The sequence below is a fragment of the Dromaius novaehollandiae genome, chromosome 17, assembly GCF_036370855.1.
Source record: "Dromaius novaehollandiae isolate bDroNov1 chromosome 17, bDroNov1.hap1, whole genome shotgun sequence".
Lineage (NCBI taxonomy): Eukaryota > Metazoa > Chordata > Aves > Casuariiformes > Dromaiidae > Dromaius > Dromaius novaehollandiae.
The window spans coordinates 3,013,071-3,031,179 of NC_088114.1; the positions used below are offsets into that span (position 1 = coordinate 3,013,071).

Genomic DNA, 18,109 nt, shown 5'->3' on the forward strand with positions numbered 1-18,109 from the left:
ACTATCATGCCCTGTTGCTTAGTAGGTAAAATTAGTCTGAGTGCCTTGCTGCTGTGATTTTGGTTTGCCTTCTTATCAGGGTAGCTCACCACATTGCAGTGCTCTGCTCTCTTAATCTTTCTTCCCTCTAATTATTCCTATTCCTTTTCCTCCTATAGGATGATTTGTCCCCTTCAGTATTGACCGTGACCCAAAAGTTACTTTCTGCTATTCTGAGGGATAGCACAGAGCTTAAGAGGTGAATACCTAGAACTGTGGCTGTGTGGAGACTTTTATTCTACTCTCCTCAGCCATGAGCACAAGTAACTGTCACAGACTCAGCTCTCCAGTCAAGGAGCAGTTGCCCAGTAGTTTCCATAGAGGGTAAATTAAGCCTTTTGAAGGGGCATGATCAAATTTGATTAATGTAGGTATCCTGATAAAACCTCTCTCTTTTGTTCTTGCTTCTTGTCAGTCTTTCTTTCCTTCCACCTTCTCCCCTGCCTCACAAAAAAGCAGGCCGGGGTTTGTGGCCATGCGCATAGCTGAAAGGCAGTGATGAAAATTGAATGTTTCCTAGCAAGAGAAAGGTGAGAGGTGAGGATATTCTACTTTGTCATGGTGACACTGTAATGTAAAGTCTTTCAGGAAGACAATTGCTCCTCACCCTGTGTTTCTAACGTGAGGTGCTCTTTGCTTTGTAGTACCAAATATGCCACAGCAACGGCAAGACCAACATCATCAGAGCACCATGATGCATCCTGCCTCAGCAGCAGGCCCTCCAATTGTAGCTACGCCACCAGCTTATTCAACACAATATGTTGCATATAGTCCCCAACAGTTTCCTAATCAGCCTCTTGTGCAGCATGTGCCACACTACCAATCTCAGGTAAGCATCTTTTTAGTGTATGTGCTCAGTCAAAACAGAAATAATTAAGTGGCTCAGTTCTAAATACTGCCTGTTGTCTCCAGTAATTTTGTAAGTAGCCACTATGAACAGTTTCTGTATTCTGGAGGATACTTGGTCTTGATGTAATGTGCTTCAAAGCCTGTGACAAATGTTAAAGTCCGTTTAGAAACTGGTGTTTGCTATTGGTATTGCCTTTCAGCTCTGTTAAAAGGGCAGAAATGATTCCTTTCAAATCACAAACAGGGCATCTCCTGATTCCGCGTTCTAAAAATAAACTATTTGGTGTATCCCTGTTACTTAAAGGCTTTTAAGTACACATATATAATTGGATAGGTATATAATTATATACATAAGCTTACTACATAATTAGAGTGACAGAAATTAGTCATGCTAGTGCTTTTTTGTCATTTTCTAGCCCACTACAGAAAATATCCCTTACGTCTTTAGGGACAATTGGGTTAATGGTGATGGTGTGAAATCTTTAGTTTGCATTGCGTTTTAGTAAGACAAGCTATTTCTGTCTCTACATACATAATTATTGGTTTGATCAGACGAGTTTCTTTATAACAGTCCTTCGATTAACTGTCTGTTTTTTCTTATTTCTGTTGAATGCAGCATCCTCACGTTTATAGCCCTGTAATACAGGGCAACGCTAGAATGATGGCACCACCAACACATGCACAGCCTGGTTTAGTATCTTCTTCTGCAACACAGTATGGTGCGCATGAACAGACGCATGCTATGTATGGTAGGAAACGTTTTGTGTTATATGTAACTTTTTAAGTTGTTAAATTGCGCAGGGATATCTTTAATCTCAAGCTTCAAACATGGGTATCATTCAGATTACATCAGTAGATGTGGTTTATAAATCATATGATGAGCAGAGCATTGAAAACTGAGCCACCTGGTTAAAATGAAAACTCAAGTATGCTGATTTCAGTAAGATGCCAGTGACCAAGATGAAATTTCAACCTGGGAAGCTGCTAAAGAATATCTGCTGAAAGAAGTTTGTTCAAGTTCTCTTGATGCTCTTGAGACAACATCCCTTGATTGTTTCTTGATTATAATTAGGACTGATTTTATTGCAAGGCTATGATCTCAGTTTCAAAACTTGACTTTAGTTCTGACAACTAGTGAAATGCTGTCTTTATGGTACTACTAGCATTATTAACAGTATGAAAGCTGCTGTTTAAGCAAAATAAAACTTGTATTGCTTACCTTTCTTTTTTGGTAAGTCAAGAATAAGCATATGAAACAACTCATGTATTGCTCTGACTTTGACAACTAGTCTCCAGCATTACCAGATGGGCATATTTCACTTGCAGTGAAATCCTGAAAATGTGGGTTACCTTGTTACAAAGTATAACGTGAAGAACACTAAAGCATTATAAATGTATGGTAAATCAATACCCAATTCAGAGGAAAAAAAAACTTGCTGCGAAACATGCTTCGAAACAGGTAGATCCAAGGTTGCCAAAAGACTTGGAAATTGTCATAAAATGTCAAAACAGCAGGTGGTTTCTTGACAACATGGCATTTCAATACTTGTTATAGCATCTGAGGAAGACTTTTATTGGGTCACGTATATTATTGACTTAGATTCTAATAAAAGATTTTCTGTACCTTTAGACATCTTTGTATGTTTTACGGTGCTTAGTTTTACACTTCTACTTAATGGAAGCCCATGATGTATCATGAAAACTTACAAGCCTAAAAATCTGAAGTTTAGTGTGGAATTAATTCTGATTTAACCAAGTCTGTGTCTTACCCATCTGAAAACATCCTCCTGTCAGATCTCTGCAGTGGTATGATAACATAGTTAAGAAACAAAATTAATAATGGAGGTGAAACTTTTTGGCACTTGGAGGAAGAATATTTCAGCTCATTTGTAATAAAGCTGAAGTGGAAGTTACTTGTAGAGCTTAAGTCTTTCTCTCACGGGTCCTGCTAATTATATTACTTCGATCCTTTCAACTCTTGTGCTTGAGGTGTTCATGTAAACAGATCTTCTGTTTGCTTTTTCATTAGATTAAGTAGAATTCCAATGAAGTGAATGATCAAAGGCTTTCAGACCTTTTTTGGTGAAAACTCTCCTCTCGAATCCTAATTAAAATAAAACCAGACATGAGATAATCTCTGAGATCTGATTCAAAATGGATGCGTGTGACTTCTTAGCAGTATCCCATTGTACACCATCCTTATCTTCTGTACCCAGTGGGTTCTGTAGTACTGAAGTACAAGCCTGTTCCTTTGGTTGGCTTTGATCAAATCTCTGTATAGCTTTTTTCACTGATATTCTAATTTACAGCTGTTCTTATTATGTGGATTTTTTTGTTGGTTTTGCAGCTTGTCTGTTGTAGGTATGTGACTACCTACCAGTGCACACTATTGAAGCTGGGTCAAACTTGGAAAAGTTGTTTGGTGTTTCTTTCCACATAATTAAATGCTGCTTTTCCAAGAGCACCTCATTTGACAGAAATTGCATGTGCTCCTGTGTTCTTTTCAATAGCTACTTGGTATAGCTCTTTGGTATATACTCTTCTAAATGTTTCCCCACCTTCCCGGTAAATGATCAAGTCCTAGAAATTCTTGTTGTAGAAGTCACCCAAACCGCTTGAATACTGGTGCAGCATCATGAACTCTGTATGAGAGATGTTTTTGGTGAGAGTATATTCTTGCCATGTGCAGGCATGTTTATTGCCTAGTCTGACAAGAATTGGCCCAGCTGCACCCTTAACCTGCAAGATTTTCAGTTAGCTACACATTACGTGACTTCTGCTGTAGTGCAGCACAGTCTCAGTGCACATTTTTGCAAGTCTTCCATATGCTGAATCCTTCAAGACCTTGCCTAGACTGGTTGCTTTTCCTCAAAATGTATCCATCTGTAATGTATTACTTCAACTTCCATTTATCAATATGTGACTGCTTGGAAAGAAATATAGAATTGCTTAAGGTGATATGCTGCTCATGGAGTAAATTGCTAAAGGGCAACTTACTGGATTCATTCATAGCCTCACTGAGTGAGGTTAGATATTTTTGAACTGTAATGTAAAAAGTATCTACAACTTGTGTTCAGTATTTTGGGAATCTTAAGTTTACCCACAGTATCTTTGAATTAAATATACCAACACACGTTGATTCTGAATCTAATCTGGTCCTCTTTTAAGACTAACGGAAAATAGAGAGTGCCAACTTCCTGAGAAAGAACAACCATTGCTGCTTTTGATTTCTGGAGCGTTTGCTCAAGCAAGTTCTCAGATTCCTTTTTGGCTCTTTAAAATTGCTATCTGATTTTTTTTCCACTGTTGTCAGTATTAAGTGGGTTACAGTACCCTTTTATCCTTCAAGATGCTGGTGCTTTCTTTGAGATAATTCTTGCAAAATTCACTCCGTTTTTTTCCTATGTGTGTGGTAGAAAGAAGATATCTGCAAGGACAATGCACTGACGTGTGAGGGTTGGGGGCATTGCTTAGTATTCTTAAGGTGTGAAATATTTTCTGGTGAGATCTGAAACTCCGTCTTCATCAATGGTTTGAGTGAAGTAGAAGTCTGTGGCAAAGAGTAACTACCTGTCGATGAAGAGAAATGCCTGTTTATCCATTAAGTGAATTATCCTGACTGCTGAAAGTATTTATTTTTTGTTTTCCTTCCCATCTTATGAAGAGAGATCTCAATCCAAAAAACTTAGTGACTTATACTTGTTGATATGTAATTATTCAGTTAAAAACAAACCCCCCCCCCCCCCAAATGTTTGTCTAATGCTGTTTAACAGGATATTTCTGCACTTCTGGGGTTTCTTTGTCAGTCATTATGTGTGTCCTGCTTCTGTTTCACAAACTGGAGTTAACAAGAGCTCAAGAGAAGCAGAGTAGCTAAGCTGTTTGGCCACTAGCAGACCGTCTAAACATATGACAGAGGAATGTTTAAATCGTCGTTTTTTTCCCCTAAAAACACAGTTGGGAAATACAGTGTTCAAACAACTATCTTTCGTCCTGTCTACCAGCCAGACATGAAAAACGTCTATTATACACTTCAGCTTGTAACCTCTGGAGATGTGAACCACTTAAATGTCTTTATCATGGGAAGTTTGAAATGCATGTACTACTGAAACAGAGCGATACGCACACCTTTAACTGCCACATACAAATACCTTAATGCTGCTTTGTCATTCTTGCCCTGCTAAACTACACTTTGGTTTTGGAGTATAACATCTTGAGCCTCTGTCTTCCCCTGAGGCGCTGGCTCTGTGTGATCTCCGTCATACTGGCATCATTGGTCTGGCAGAATTTACTGGCCAGGGTTTGCAGTTAGACTGCTTGATATATGTAGCATAAAGACACAAGTCTGTCTTGTGGTGTCAGTGGAAAATTTGGTTACCTAAGCTGCAGGTGGATGTATTCCTGTGACAATTAACTTCTAATAGTTTTACCGTGTAGCTAAATTGCCTATGGTTTTGGATAACTGGAGTCCTCTGAAAAACTTTACTTTTGTGTTTAAAAACAAACTTGTGCAAAACCAGACCTTGGTTTTATGCGGATGCATTTCTTGTTTTTGTGTTCTCATTCCTGTCCCCACTTTCCCTTCCCTTTCCCCTTCTGCATATGTTTTACTGGTCTGGTATTGTCTCTAACTTTATCTGGTTTCTGTCTCAGCAGTAGAGTAAATTCTATTACCCCGATAGTACAATGGTGGATATAATATAAACTTCAAAGGATTCTCCAGGGACTAAGAGTGAACCAGTCACCAAAGGTGTCTTGGAACTGTTAAGAATGCCAGTGGTATAGCTGGAAAAGCAAGGGGCCAATTTTTGTTTTAATGTAATTATATTTTAACTTTCTCATTACAGTGAACTGTAATAGACCATTAATTGATGTAGACTTTATTTCTGTGTTAATACTAAATTAAGAACTGAAGTCCTCAGTGTCACAGTTCAGAAGGAAGGCTTACCTGAGACTCAAGTTGTTTCATCATCACCCAGTTGTAAAACTAAATATCCAGCTCTAATAGCAACTAAGTAAATAAAAATATCTGCATGAATCTACAATCTTCAAAAAAACAAAAACAAACAAAAACACAAAAAAACAGATGCTGACCTATCCAGAAGACGAGAAGTATGCACGTGGCAAGAGGCTAATTTACCTTTCTATTTCCCAAATTCAGCATGTCCCAAAATACCATACAGCAAGGAGACAGGCCCTTCTTTCTACTTTGCCAGTGAGTTGGGTTTTTTGTACTAATTTTGATTGTACAGAAAAGCACTTTCTAAAGAATAGATGTTAAAGGAATGGGACGTGTTAAGGGAACAAGTTTCCTTGCACCAAACCAGTATATAGAAAACACAGGAAGGTTCCTTTCAATGGACGGGGGAATTAAGCTGTTGAATGGATTTAGAGTACCACGGGAAGCTGATCTGTCAGATGTTTAAATGCATTTTGCACACCAAATAAGCTTGAACTTGACTACGTAGTCACTCATCTGCAGTCAGAAATTAGTGCTCTGTGTGGATAACCTCTGCTTAAAACCTGGGTGAACTCCCTTGTTTGCTATCTTTCATAGCTCAAATGAGATTTTAAAACTTTGCAAGTTAGTCAGCATCCTAAAAGGAAAAATATCTTACGCCTTATCACATTAGAAAGCTGTGGCCCGAGTTCTGAGCCCCCGGGAGGAATTGAGTTGCAGGTTGAGGAAGCTTTCTGCAGAGTTACTTTGGTGTCACTGAACGAGTGCAGTGAAAAAACGCACTTTGTTATTATTGTGACGAGAACACAGTTCCCCATTAAGGATCCTGTGTCGGTGTACAGCACGGGATGGCTTCCTCCTTGTCAGGTAAACGTTGCCAGTTATATTACGTGGCTCTGGTGCTCCTGTGTGTTGCTATCCAAGTTGGTGGCCTCCATCAATGTAAGAAATGAGAGGGGCTGTTGTACTCCATGCTTTTAAGTACACAGTGGCTAATCCAGACTTCAGTTGTATGTGTGTACCAGAAGAGGCAAACAATCAAAAAATACTGCCTTTTACATTGGCTTTTACCCAGAACTTTGAGGAAGCTGGTTTTGGTCAGTTAGGCTTTGGGTGGAGGGTGTAGTTGCAGGATGATCTGTAGCTGTCATCAAGGCATGGGGAAAGAGGACTGCAGTTTCAGGTTGTCTTTGGACTTGGCTCCTGTCCTGCAGTGAGACTTGTTGCTGTGTCTAATTCTGTGCAACCTATGCCAGGCTTCCTTCTCCTTCCTGATTTAGCTCCTGCAAGAGGGATATGAGAACTACCCCTTGTCCTCCTCCAAAAATCTGTTCCGGAACGAACTTCCTGTGTGTTTCTTGTACAGAAAAGGTTTTGTGTGAACCAGTGGAGTAGAGGTTGGCCTGTGCTATGTTCATGCATCTTGGTTTGGTGCACTGAAATAACTTGAATAAACTCGTTCCTTTAGTGGATATTCTTTTAAATGAAGTCCACTCTACATGTGTAAAATGACTTCTGTAAATGTTTATAATATGAAAGAAACATTGCTATTTCTTTGCTTCCTACCATTCAGGTCTTTTAAATGTAGTTATCCTCACCATCTTACTGGGTCTGGCAATAATCTTAAATTCAGGTTTGTTCTCTGGTCAGTTCCTGAAAACAGGCTCTATCAGTGCGCTGATGTTTGGATGTTGACCACTGTGTCCATTGACAGCACTGAAATTTCTACCAGGGAAAATATGAAATTACATGATACGATTTCTGTATATACCCTATAACTGGGAGATCTGTCTGATTTCTGCTGCTCTGCCTCTTTTAATTTCAGCTGTGAGTTTGATAGCTGACTTCTTTTTGTTTGCCTCTCAGAATCATGATCAGGGTTGCACTTTTGTAGAGTTGAATTTGGTGATCAAATCCATCTGATGTTTTTGCTCACTCCATTACTGAATTGCTTATCTTCACCCTGTATCCTCACAAGGTTAGTTCAGTTAAATATCTCATGTCAGGAAACTACTTGGTCAGAAAGGTGCTGAAGTGAAGTGAGTTAGCCCAGTGAGTATTTCTGGGGGAGAGAAACGTCTGGCATAGGGGGTGAGAAGCAGTATATTTCCACTGGAGTTCAGATGAGCTGATGTTACTTACTGCTATGAGCCATGCAGAGCTATTTTGTCCCTTCCTAGGGCTTTCTCAGCACTCTCAGATACTAGATGGCCATCTGGAAAATCTCTGAAGTGCTGACACACTGAGGAAAACACTGGATAATTGGTGATTTTTATTCCCTCCCCTCCCACCCAGTCTTATCTTGTTTCCTATTTGATACGAGTAGCTGTTTTGATGAACAGGAGAAAATTCTTGAAAGAGTTGCAGTGAAAGTGTTTTAGTTGCGGCTCAGTAGGTGAATTTCTCCTGACTATTTTGCAAGACTTCTTTCACAGGCATGCTAATCTAGGATAGATTTTACTTGTTTGTCTTGAACTCTTAAGTGTGCTAGCTAAGCATGGGAAACCCTTGTGAATTATTTCTCGAGTTAAAAAGTTTGAACCTTGGTTTTGAGCTGGCAAAGGTCTGCGCACTTATTTCAGCCTTGCTTCCACTCTTCCTGAAGCCTCCTTGATTTGTTTACAACGTCTGTACGGGACTTAGATAAGTCTCCAGATAACTTTTTCTAAAAGGCATTTTTAATGTTACTATTAAAACATAATTTGCAGCAGCATCTGAACTGGTTTCAAGTAATCTTCTAGAGCTTGTTACAGTAATCTGTGAAGACAGAAGTGGGGAGAGGAGAAGACAGGGAAATGAAAATTCTAAATCTCTAATTAAAAATCTGTTCCTTTAAATGCAAAGCTACGGACAAAAGGCCTTTAGAAGGTTATGAAAGAGCTGATACCGTGACAAAAACTTGACACTTCTCTTTTCTGCATCCCCCTCCTTTTCTGCATTTTTTTATTTGGTGTACTGTTTCTGGGTTTAACTAGTTTCCTAAGAAATAAATTCTTTATTTTGAATTTTTATTGTATAATATATCTACTGCAGAATAATTTAGTTTATTTTTCTCTTAGCCGTAAAGAAATGCAAGATAAATTGCACTAATGGTCTAAGGGAGTACCACATTATTTTGGGGCTCTTAACAAGTAGTGTGGCAGGATGTGGGAAGCCTTGAATATCTTGCAACTAATTTTCATGTACATTTTAAAACCTCTTGAATGGAGCTGAAGTTAATTTGCAGTCAGGCATGCCAACTCTGTGGCTGAAGCAGTGGAATGAGACCTGAGGAAGGCAGATGTCTGGTAGCATGCCCTTTGGCAAACACGCGAATCCTTCTATGCTTTTATTTCCATTACTTTGGAGATAATACTTCTGGCCTTCTTCAGTGTTGTATAATAATGAGGTTGAGAAATTCTACTACTTTATGAAACTATAAAATTCCTACTATAAAAATGGCCTGTGTTTCCATTGATCATTTGCATGTAGTCTTTGTAGGGAGGAATAATGTTTGAAAGTTGTCTAAATAGAAATTTGTTGGGGATGCTGCTGCAAAATAAATTTTAGTAGTGATATGAAAAGCAAAGTGCTGCGGCAGAAGATAAGTAGTCTTGCCAGTGTGCATAGAAAATATTGAAGCATTTCCAAAAAATTCTCCCCGTCAGAAATGCTGATAACATATGAAGGTTTACCACTTAAAGTATGCTAGGATCAAAACAGAGCTCAGACTGAAAGGATTTAGGTTTACAAGTATATAGGAAGTTCCTCTGCAGAATTACCTGAAACTGTCGTGCACATCACTGTTGGACCATTTGCTCACTGAAGACTTAGTAGAGCTTTCAAGACAGCAGAATGGAATTAAATTAAATGTTCTAGGCAGTTATTTTATAAAGGAGAGACCTTCATGGTGGCCTGTATAGGGCTCAACTAGGTGAAAAGATACTGTGTGTATGTGTTTTAGTGAGTCTGACTATTTTAGAGAAATAGTATTGTAAGCTTTATAACAAACCAAACTGGAGGAAAACAAATATGTGCATAGAGTAGTAATGTATCAAGGCTAGTTAATAGAGCACCATGTGGCTGCTGTCCTCTTGCGACTTGCTCTTGCTGAATAGTCATTTGCTTTCAGATGCAGCTACATTTTTGTCCATTTTCTCCATCCATCTCTCGCTTTTCATCCTTTGTATATACACTCAGGCAGTTCTATGTATTCAGAAACCTATAGCCCAACACAGTGAAAATCTTCAGAATCTGCAGCAAACAGTTACTTGCAGAAATGAGATGATGCATGTCACTAGCCATAAATACCCAGGGGAGGTGTCTGCAGCATAACAGTTATGCTTAAAGTTTCTCCTTGTACCTTGCTTTTCCCCCCCCCTCAAACCCTGTACTTGATTTTCAGATTGGCTCAGACAGGGAAAAAAAATTAACATCATAATCATCCTGCCTCAAAAATTTACCTGTAAAGGCATGCTGCAGAGAGGCACTTCATACGGCCATCAAGTTTTCTCGTGCAACACAAACACCATAAAAATGCTGTAACCCTGATAGTGAGAAGTAATTAAACTTGGTCAGAAATTACTTGAATGAATAAGCAACAGTTGCATGGAACAGGTTCAGGAGCAGGTTGATAGTTTGCTTTGAATGTTTCCCTTTCAGCCCTGTGGGTAGCAAAACTAGCCTCAGTTTTGACAGCTGTAGTGTTGGAAAGAGTAGTGCAGTAGTGCATGCTATCACAGGCAGAAATGTGTTTGTGGACTGTGGATTGGTTGATACACAAGACCCAAAAGCAATACAGGGGAATAGACAGTGCAGCTTCATTTCCTTAGGGTCTTGCTCTCCAGTTAAATACTTTGAGAGCAGTCTTTTATTGTGGCTTTTCATATGTTCTTATATTCCCTCAGAAATCAAAAAGCAATTTAGCATGACCCATTTTGAAGCAAAACAGGGCAGACTCCTCAAGGAGGACTTGTTGAAATTAGCTTGTTGTTGGAGACCGGTACGGCTGTAGCAACAGATGTGGTTTCACTTGTGTGAAAGTTTCATGTTGTTGTGGGGTTTTTTTCCTTTTTTGGAATTTCATACCTAATTTACTACTGTTTCAAGGAATGAAGAATTTCATAGCAATGTCTAGAAGCTCAGTGAATGGTGGTGATCCAGAAAGGATTCTGTAATTGGCCTTGTGGAGAAAGATATGTTATTTTAGTACAAGATACTGGCTTCAGCAAAAACTTGGTCCTTGAGAAGCCTTCGTTTTCTTAGATTTTATGTATATGCTGTGTGACCCTATAGCTCTTGCACATGCATGCAGTGTGTATACCTTACACTGACTGTGCTGTGAACAATTTCCAGAAGAGTAGCATGGTGAGGTTAGCCAGGTATAAGGCCAAAGAATTTTTTGGATGGTGGAAATAAAAATGGCTTGTAACACCTTTTTAAAGTATATTTCAGGAAAAACTAAATTGTATGGAAATGATAAATTTTATATTTTAAACTGGTCTGTTTGACTAAACAAAAGTTGAAATATTGTTCTTTTATATGAAGTATCTGTTACATTGTCAAACTAGGGAAGATGAACTGTCTAATTACGGTTATTTATAGACTTTCCTGAAAAAACAAACTACAGGAATGCAAGGTAAGATACTCAGCAATTTCAAGATAAATATTTTTTAGAAGGGGGAGGGAAAAGATTTACAGTATGATTGAGATATAGTAAAATCTTCAAGTGTAGATGATTTGGTAAGATATATGTTCTGTATAAGTTGTTAAACATTCTTCTTTTTCATCCTAGTTTCCACTGGCTCACTTGCTCAGCAGTATGCCCACCCTAATGCTACCCTGCATCCGCATCCTCCGCATCCTCAGCCTTCTGCCACGCCAACTGGCCAGCAGCAAAGCCAACATACTGGAAGCCACCCTGCTCCTAGCCCCGTGCAGGTAACAGCACTCAAGAGAGTGAATGTTTTTAAACTTTGACCCACTTTGTAGGAGGCACTGTATCAATCTGTTACTTTACATCGATATATTGATCTTGAGAGGAAAAGTGGTAGAATGTAGTTGTCTAAACAAACTACATGTAACAGCTTTCTTACAGGAGTTGTCTAGATCCTCCTCTGTTTCCTAGAAGGGAGGGAGTAGAGTGGTATCATTTCAATTTTCTGTTTGCAGTGCCTAGGAGTCAAAGGTAGTAGGCTCACGGCGTAGTTTGCTAGGTAAGCTAGCAGGAAAACTTGTTGCAGTCCAATTTCCCTTAGTGATGGCCAGCATAGAGCCCAACTGTTCATTTCTTCCTCTTCTGAGGGGATGAGATGTAGCTTTAAAAGTGCTTGTTTCTGTGTTAGGATTAAGGAAGGTTGAAAAATTTTGTCACAGCTTAATATGAGCGGAAGTTACAACTAGAAACAGAGTAGGTAAGTGCTGAGAAATGTTTAACTTGTTTTTGTCAAAGGCCTTCAGCTTCTTTCCTTGCTGAAAACAAAGTAGGCCTTTCGCAGACCTCGTGATAATGCTGTGCACGCCTTAGTTACTTGCTAGTAATGATTATGGACTTCTATAAATGCAACTGTGAAGTGTGTCCAGTCTCCAGGTTGCAGGTTCTCCTTCCTGTTTATGCCTGACTCTCTACGTTCTGGTGAATATATCAGTTTTCCAGGCTCCTGCTCACATGACTCCTTAGTGCAAGGAAAATGAGCCTTGTGGAATACAAATGAGTTTCATCATTACCATAGATGTGGTGATGCTTAGATCTGCCCTTTAAGATATTCGATATCAAGAGCAGTTTTGCAAGCCTTTCTTAGACAAGTTTGCAGAATAAATGTGTACCCTTTCCAGACCAAAGCCTTAATCTTACTGTTTCTTATCTTTTTTGCAGCATCATCAGCATCAGGCTGCTCAGGCACTCCACCTGGCAAACCCACAACAGCAGTCGGCAATTTACCATGCAGGTCTAGCTCCAACCCCACCTTCCATGACGCCAGGCTCCAATACGCAGTCTCCACAAAATAGTTTTCCTACAGCACAACAAACAGTCTTCACCATTCATCCCTCCCATGTTCAACCTGCATATACCAATCCGCCACACATGGCCCATGTCCCCCAGGTAAACACAGTTTAACAACCTTCAAGACTAAATGTCTTAATGCCCCAAAGATAGGACAGTCGGGCCTGCTGAAGGGATTTCCATTCTGTCACCTCTCGGCACAAATTACCTGTTATGTTTTTTAGATTTCTGTCTGTACATTGCCTTTCTTTTAGAGTTTTACAAGTTACTTGGGCCTCAGCTTCCAACACTCGCTACATCTACAGCTGTAGTGTAATGAAGACAGCTGAAGCTGGCACTGCAACTGAAAGAAATTGAGCTCTCTTCCTCCTATCCTTGTCTTACCCCACCATTCTGCTCACAGAACTGTTTGGTCATGCAGCAAACCAGACTGGGGACCTGATTCTGCTAACGTGTGCCCCTCACCCCTATTTTAGGCTATTTCTCAGTCAAATCAGTTCACTGATCAGGTTTGCTGTGTGATCACTCCAAGAGCTGGCATACAGAAGGGTTGGAGGTGAGAGCTGAGTTGAGGAAGGCTGAATTGCTAATTCTGGTGGCTGTGTTAGGCTCTGCGTTTTAGTCAAACTTACACAAGTACCTCCAGTAAAGGATATTACGAAGGATTACTAGGGAGTGAGTATCAGGGCAGCACTGCAGTGGGAGATAAGATAAGTGAGATTCAGTTCAGATGGGTGCAAGGCAGTCCTTGCTGAGAAAGAAAGGCCTGAATATTTTTGTGTCAGGTTCTAAATGAACAGGAGATTCCTGATGTTGCACAACTTAACCACAATCCTTGCTTCAGGATCAGACTCCCACTTCTCTTAACTGCAGTCTTGTGGTCAGCTCACTGAAAAAAAATTGGGGGAAGGGAAGCACATAATTAATCAGGAGCTCTGCATAAAGCAATGTTTAAAAGGTTTTCTAATGTGGTACTAAATCTAACAGATTTAGTGAGCTTTGTCAATGAGTGGACAGTTAAGCAATTTGTCTGCATAATTTCTTCACACTAAGCACGTGGTGTCTGGCTTATGCCTTCTCATGCAGGTTGACAATAGTTTGGGATATTGTCACTAACAGTAATTAGGGATGTTAGCCTAATAGGTGTCCAGTCCCTTACTGAATTTTGATAAAAGTCTTTGCTTTGGTCCCTGGGACACTCAGTTAATCAAATGAATTAACTGTTATTTAAGAATTGTTTTACTGATGTTGAAGTTTTAGCTTTTTAATTGTTAGGCTTTTAATTTATCTGCCTTTTTTTCCTGTGGGAGGGTGTAGAGAGGATGTCTAAACTTAAATACTGCTATTGTGGCACCTTGCCATGTCCTCTCAGGCTCTGGTTTTTGCCAGAAGCCGGATACTAGACTTAAATGAGCTATTGCTGTGATCTGGTGTGATGGTACTGCTGTGAATGTCTAGGTTGCGTAGCTTCTTGGGATGCCTTGAAATACCAGCCTGTGACCCCCAGAAGGGTCTTGCGGGAAGCTCTTGCGTTAGTGGCATGTTAAGTGCTGTGCCTTGAGACCTGTTGATTTCAAGGTCAACTTAGAGGCAGAACTGTGCAGAAAAGGCCAGGCCCATGCCTGCACTGTAGGGTGTTGCCGTTGTTTTCCTTTTTGTGTGTCGAGCACTTCATAAGCAAACTTTGCTAAAGCAAATCAGATGTAAGTTTTAGAAAGACTGCATAGCCAGTACTTTTTTAACAATCACAGGCAAAGCCTGCTTTACCCTTGATTTTTGACTTATGCAGTCTCTTCTGCTGTAAATTTTTTTTAGGATGAAAATTACAGTATATAAGCCATGATATTTATATCAAACTAACTGACTTCTTGAAATGAAGAAGTTTCCTGAAAATCTCTAATGAAGGAATAACTACAGTTCTTTAAGAAATTTTAAATGTATGTAATTATTCCATTGTGGGGAAACTAATCACTGCATTTAATAGCTTCTCAGCAGCCTGATTTCCAACTGCTGAATACCATTGTGAAATCTCATCATGTAGGAATTTCAGTTAGGCTAACACAGGGGATCAATTGAATTTCCCTTGAGGTTATCAGATGGATCTCGAGCTGTTAGATATCTCACTTGAGAAACAGTATTTTAAAAATCATTACGAAGTACTGTCAGCTCCCAATCTGCAGAGCATTTGAGCCACAGCAGAAATTATCCACTGTGTGTCTGTATTGAATACAGCTGCTATATGAATAGCTGCTTTATAATTATGGCTGCTGTAATAGCAGGTTCATCAAAGCAAAAATGGTGCTGATCCTGAAGGATATTTCTTTTTCACAGCCTTATCTTCTAAACCTTTTTTAGAACAAGAGTAAGATTTGAATTGCAGTTCCTGCCTTAAAAAGCTTCTTGAATGCTATTAATTATTAATCTTGAGTCTGATTAAAAATTTCAGGAATGTCTGCGATGAGTCAAATAAGAGACTGCCCTCTTGTCTTGAAGAAATAAAATTGTAGCCGGTACCTGCTGCTTGTCTTTACTGGCATGTGAGACCTCTGAGGCTGCAATTATTGCACCATAGGGCTCTCTTAATGGGCTAAGGTAGAAGGACAAATCAAACCTTTGACACAACTGTGGTTTTTTTTCAAGACAGACCCCCTTGACAGCTCTGAGTTCCTTAATGTTTTGTGCTTTTAATAAACTAGTGTTTACTGGATTTTAAAACAAAATATTGACATTCTCTACAGTCATAAACTGTTCTTTCTGAACTGAAGAAGCCAACTGACAAGATACTGAACTGGTTTGCCAGAAGGTGATCAGCCGTAGTAAAGATTAATCTCCTTTTTCCACTGAGACTTGACTATGATTGCTTAGATTACACAAGGACCTAAAATGTGATGAGCTTAACTGGAAACAGAACAAAGCTGACCTAACAATATTAAGGGATGAAATCACTCATCTCAGAGTGACTGCTTAGATGAAAGATAATGTGGGCACAGGTCACTGGAGAGAGTGGTTTCCAGGGCAGGGAGCCATGGAAGTGTGGAATTGTGTAATGAATGAGAAGGGGATGCCAGACTCCTAGAGCGTGTGAAGTGCATATCTATCCAGTGCGTCCTCTACATAGGAAGTGCTTTGATCTACGTTACTAACAATAATGTTTTGAAGGTTTGTTGCTGGGCTTTTTTATTTTTATTTTTTTAATATCCCACCTTTTGATGCTGGTAGTCTCTCCCAGCGCTCACTGTTCAAGTTGCTAGAGTTGAGAATGTTGCTCAGAGCCAGCAGTAGGGATTTGAGCCTTTTTTTAATTATGTCTGCGTTAAGATCTCTGACTTAATCCCTATTTGTACTCTTTAGCTAATCTAGTTGAAATGGAGCAAATCTCCGGATTTACTGGTACAGAAAACTTGATAGTCGTGTGGCCAGGAGTGATGCCTCCTTGTGACCATTTCATACTAAAGAGCTCTTTGTTGCAGGCTCATGTACAGTCAGGAATGGTTCCTTCTCACCCACCTGCCCATGCTCCAATGATGCTAATGACGACACAGCCACCTGGTGGTCCCCAAGCCGCCATCGCTCAAAGTGCACTACAGCCCATTCCAGTCTCGACAACAACACATTTCCCCTATATGACGCACCCGTCAGGTGAGGAGTGTGTGCCCGGGAGACCTGCACCGTAACTGAGCCAGGTCGTGTTAGCGAGGAGAGCTGTGTGAGCCAGACTTTGGGAAAAGGAGAACGAAAAAACCTGAAAATGTCCTTTTACAGTGGCGGGCTGCTGACAGCAGACCGTTTCTGCATTTAGCATTTGTACTTTGCCAGCCCAAATGCAGGCCTAGCTATGCGTGCGAGATTTAGCTAACTTAGCAAAGACTTTGTATAGCTGAATTGCAGAAATGGATAGCTACGCAGACACTGGCATTGTGGGACTGTGTTCTTCCAGGTTTTTGCCTTGGGGGTTGGACCGCGTAGCCTGTTTTTAATGATCTGGGGTTTTATTAAATTTAAAGTGATTGGTCTTGAGGATAGGAGTGAGAATACTGCTGAAGGGGTAGGACTGTTAGACTTCCGAGAGCTGAAGTGAAATGGCGTTCGAAGTCTATTCTTTAATTCAGAGCAACGTTCTGCAGCTTTATTTTGGGGGGAAAAGTAGATGCTATATGACTTTTTTTCCACGTTAAGTTTAATTCCTACCTAGGTTTCTGTATTATTTTACTCCAGACAACCTCTGAACTCTTGTAGTGACCTAGGTACCTGATTTTGTGTCTTGGGGGATGTGTGAGGAGGACAAGGATGCTTTCTGAGGGTTTAGGTAGGAAAACAAAACAAAACAAACAAAGGACATCTTAATATGCAGGGTTTTTTCTTTTTTCTTTTTCTTTTTCTTTTTTTTTTTTTTTTTTTTTTTTTCAAAAAAAGGAAGTTCAGCTCAGTAGTTGTCCTGTGACCACTTTACTAGCAAACTGTTGTGTGGCTTGCCAATTTATTATTTACATTTGAACTTTTTTTTTACAGTACAAGCCCACCACCAACAGCAGTTGTAAGGCTCATCTGGAATAACTGAAAGGCTGGATACCTTTTATAGGCCAAATACCCTCCTTCTACTGCTTCTGCCAACTGGAAGCACAGAAAACTAGAATTTCATTTTATTTTGTTTAAAAAAAAAATTGATTTCTTGTAACATCCACTAGGAATGCTAACAGTTCATCTTGCAGTGGGAGAGATTCGGACTGAGTAGAGGCATTTAGGAACTTGTGGGCTATTCCATAATTCCATGCACTGTATCTGAGTCCTGCAAATGCCCCAACTCTGCTTGCTGAAAACTGGAAGTTATTTATTTTTTAATGACCCTTCAAAGTTACGAACTCATCAGCTAGCAAAAGAAGTAACAAGAGTGATTCTTGCTGCTATTATCACTAAAAATCAAGACTTGGAGATCCCTTTTACTTCTAACTAAACTTGAAACAGGTTCAGTAAAAAAAAAAAAAAAATCTAATCGTCAAACTGATGAATTATTATTTATAAATCACGTTTGATGAGATAATCACTATCGTGAGACAGTGATGTAACTTTTAAGTTAAGAAAACTTTTACTTTGTAGATAATATAAAATAAAAACTTAAAAAAAATTAAAAAATAAAAAAAGTTTTAAAAACTGATCTGCTTAGTGCTTGTGTCTTGTGTTACCAGCATCTTTCTTTAATGTGTTTTCCAGCTTTTGATCCAAATTGAAAGGAATACTTTATTTAGCGTCAGGCTTTGCAGTATGGTGTGGTGGGGGTGTTT

The 18,109-nt window shown here is 39.5% G+C and overlaps 1 protein-coding gene across 18 annotated transcripts in view; it reads left to right on the plus strand.

Annotated features, from left to right (window-relative positions):
- The window catches only part of ATXN2 (ataxin 2), a 54,947-nt gene extending 36,965 nt beyond the window's left edge, over positions 1 to 17,982 (plus strand). For 13 of the 18 annotated variants that reach the window (XM_064521920.1, XM_064521922.1, XM_064521931.1 and 10 more), the window contains 6 exons: positions 684 to 868; positions 1,505 to 1,637; positions 6,050 to 6,103; positions 11,622 to 11,767; positions 12,702 to 12,929; positions 16,301 to 17,982. In XM_064521920.1, the coding sequence (XP_064377990.1) occupies positions 684 to 868; positions 1,505 to 1,637; positions 6,050 to 6,103; positions 11,622 to 11,767; positions 12,702 to 12,929; positions 16,301 to 16,504 (950 nt within the window). In that variant the 3' untranslated portion in view covers positions 16,505 to 17,982. The remainder of the gene's footprint in view (positions 1 to 683; positions 869 to 1,504; positions 1,638 to 6,049; positions 6,104 to 11,621; positions 11,768 to 12,701; positions 12,930 to 16,300) is intronic. The other 5 variants (XM_064521921.1, XM_064521924.1, XM_064521926.1 and 2 more) reach the window with 3 other exon arrangements.
- The last annotated feature ends 127 nt before the right edge of the window (positions 17,983 to 18,109 follow it).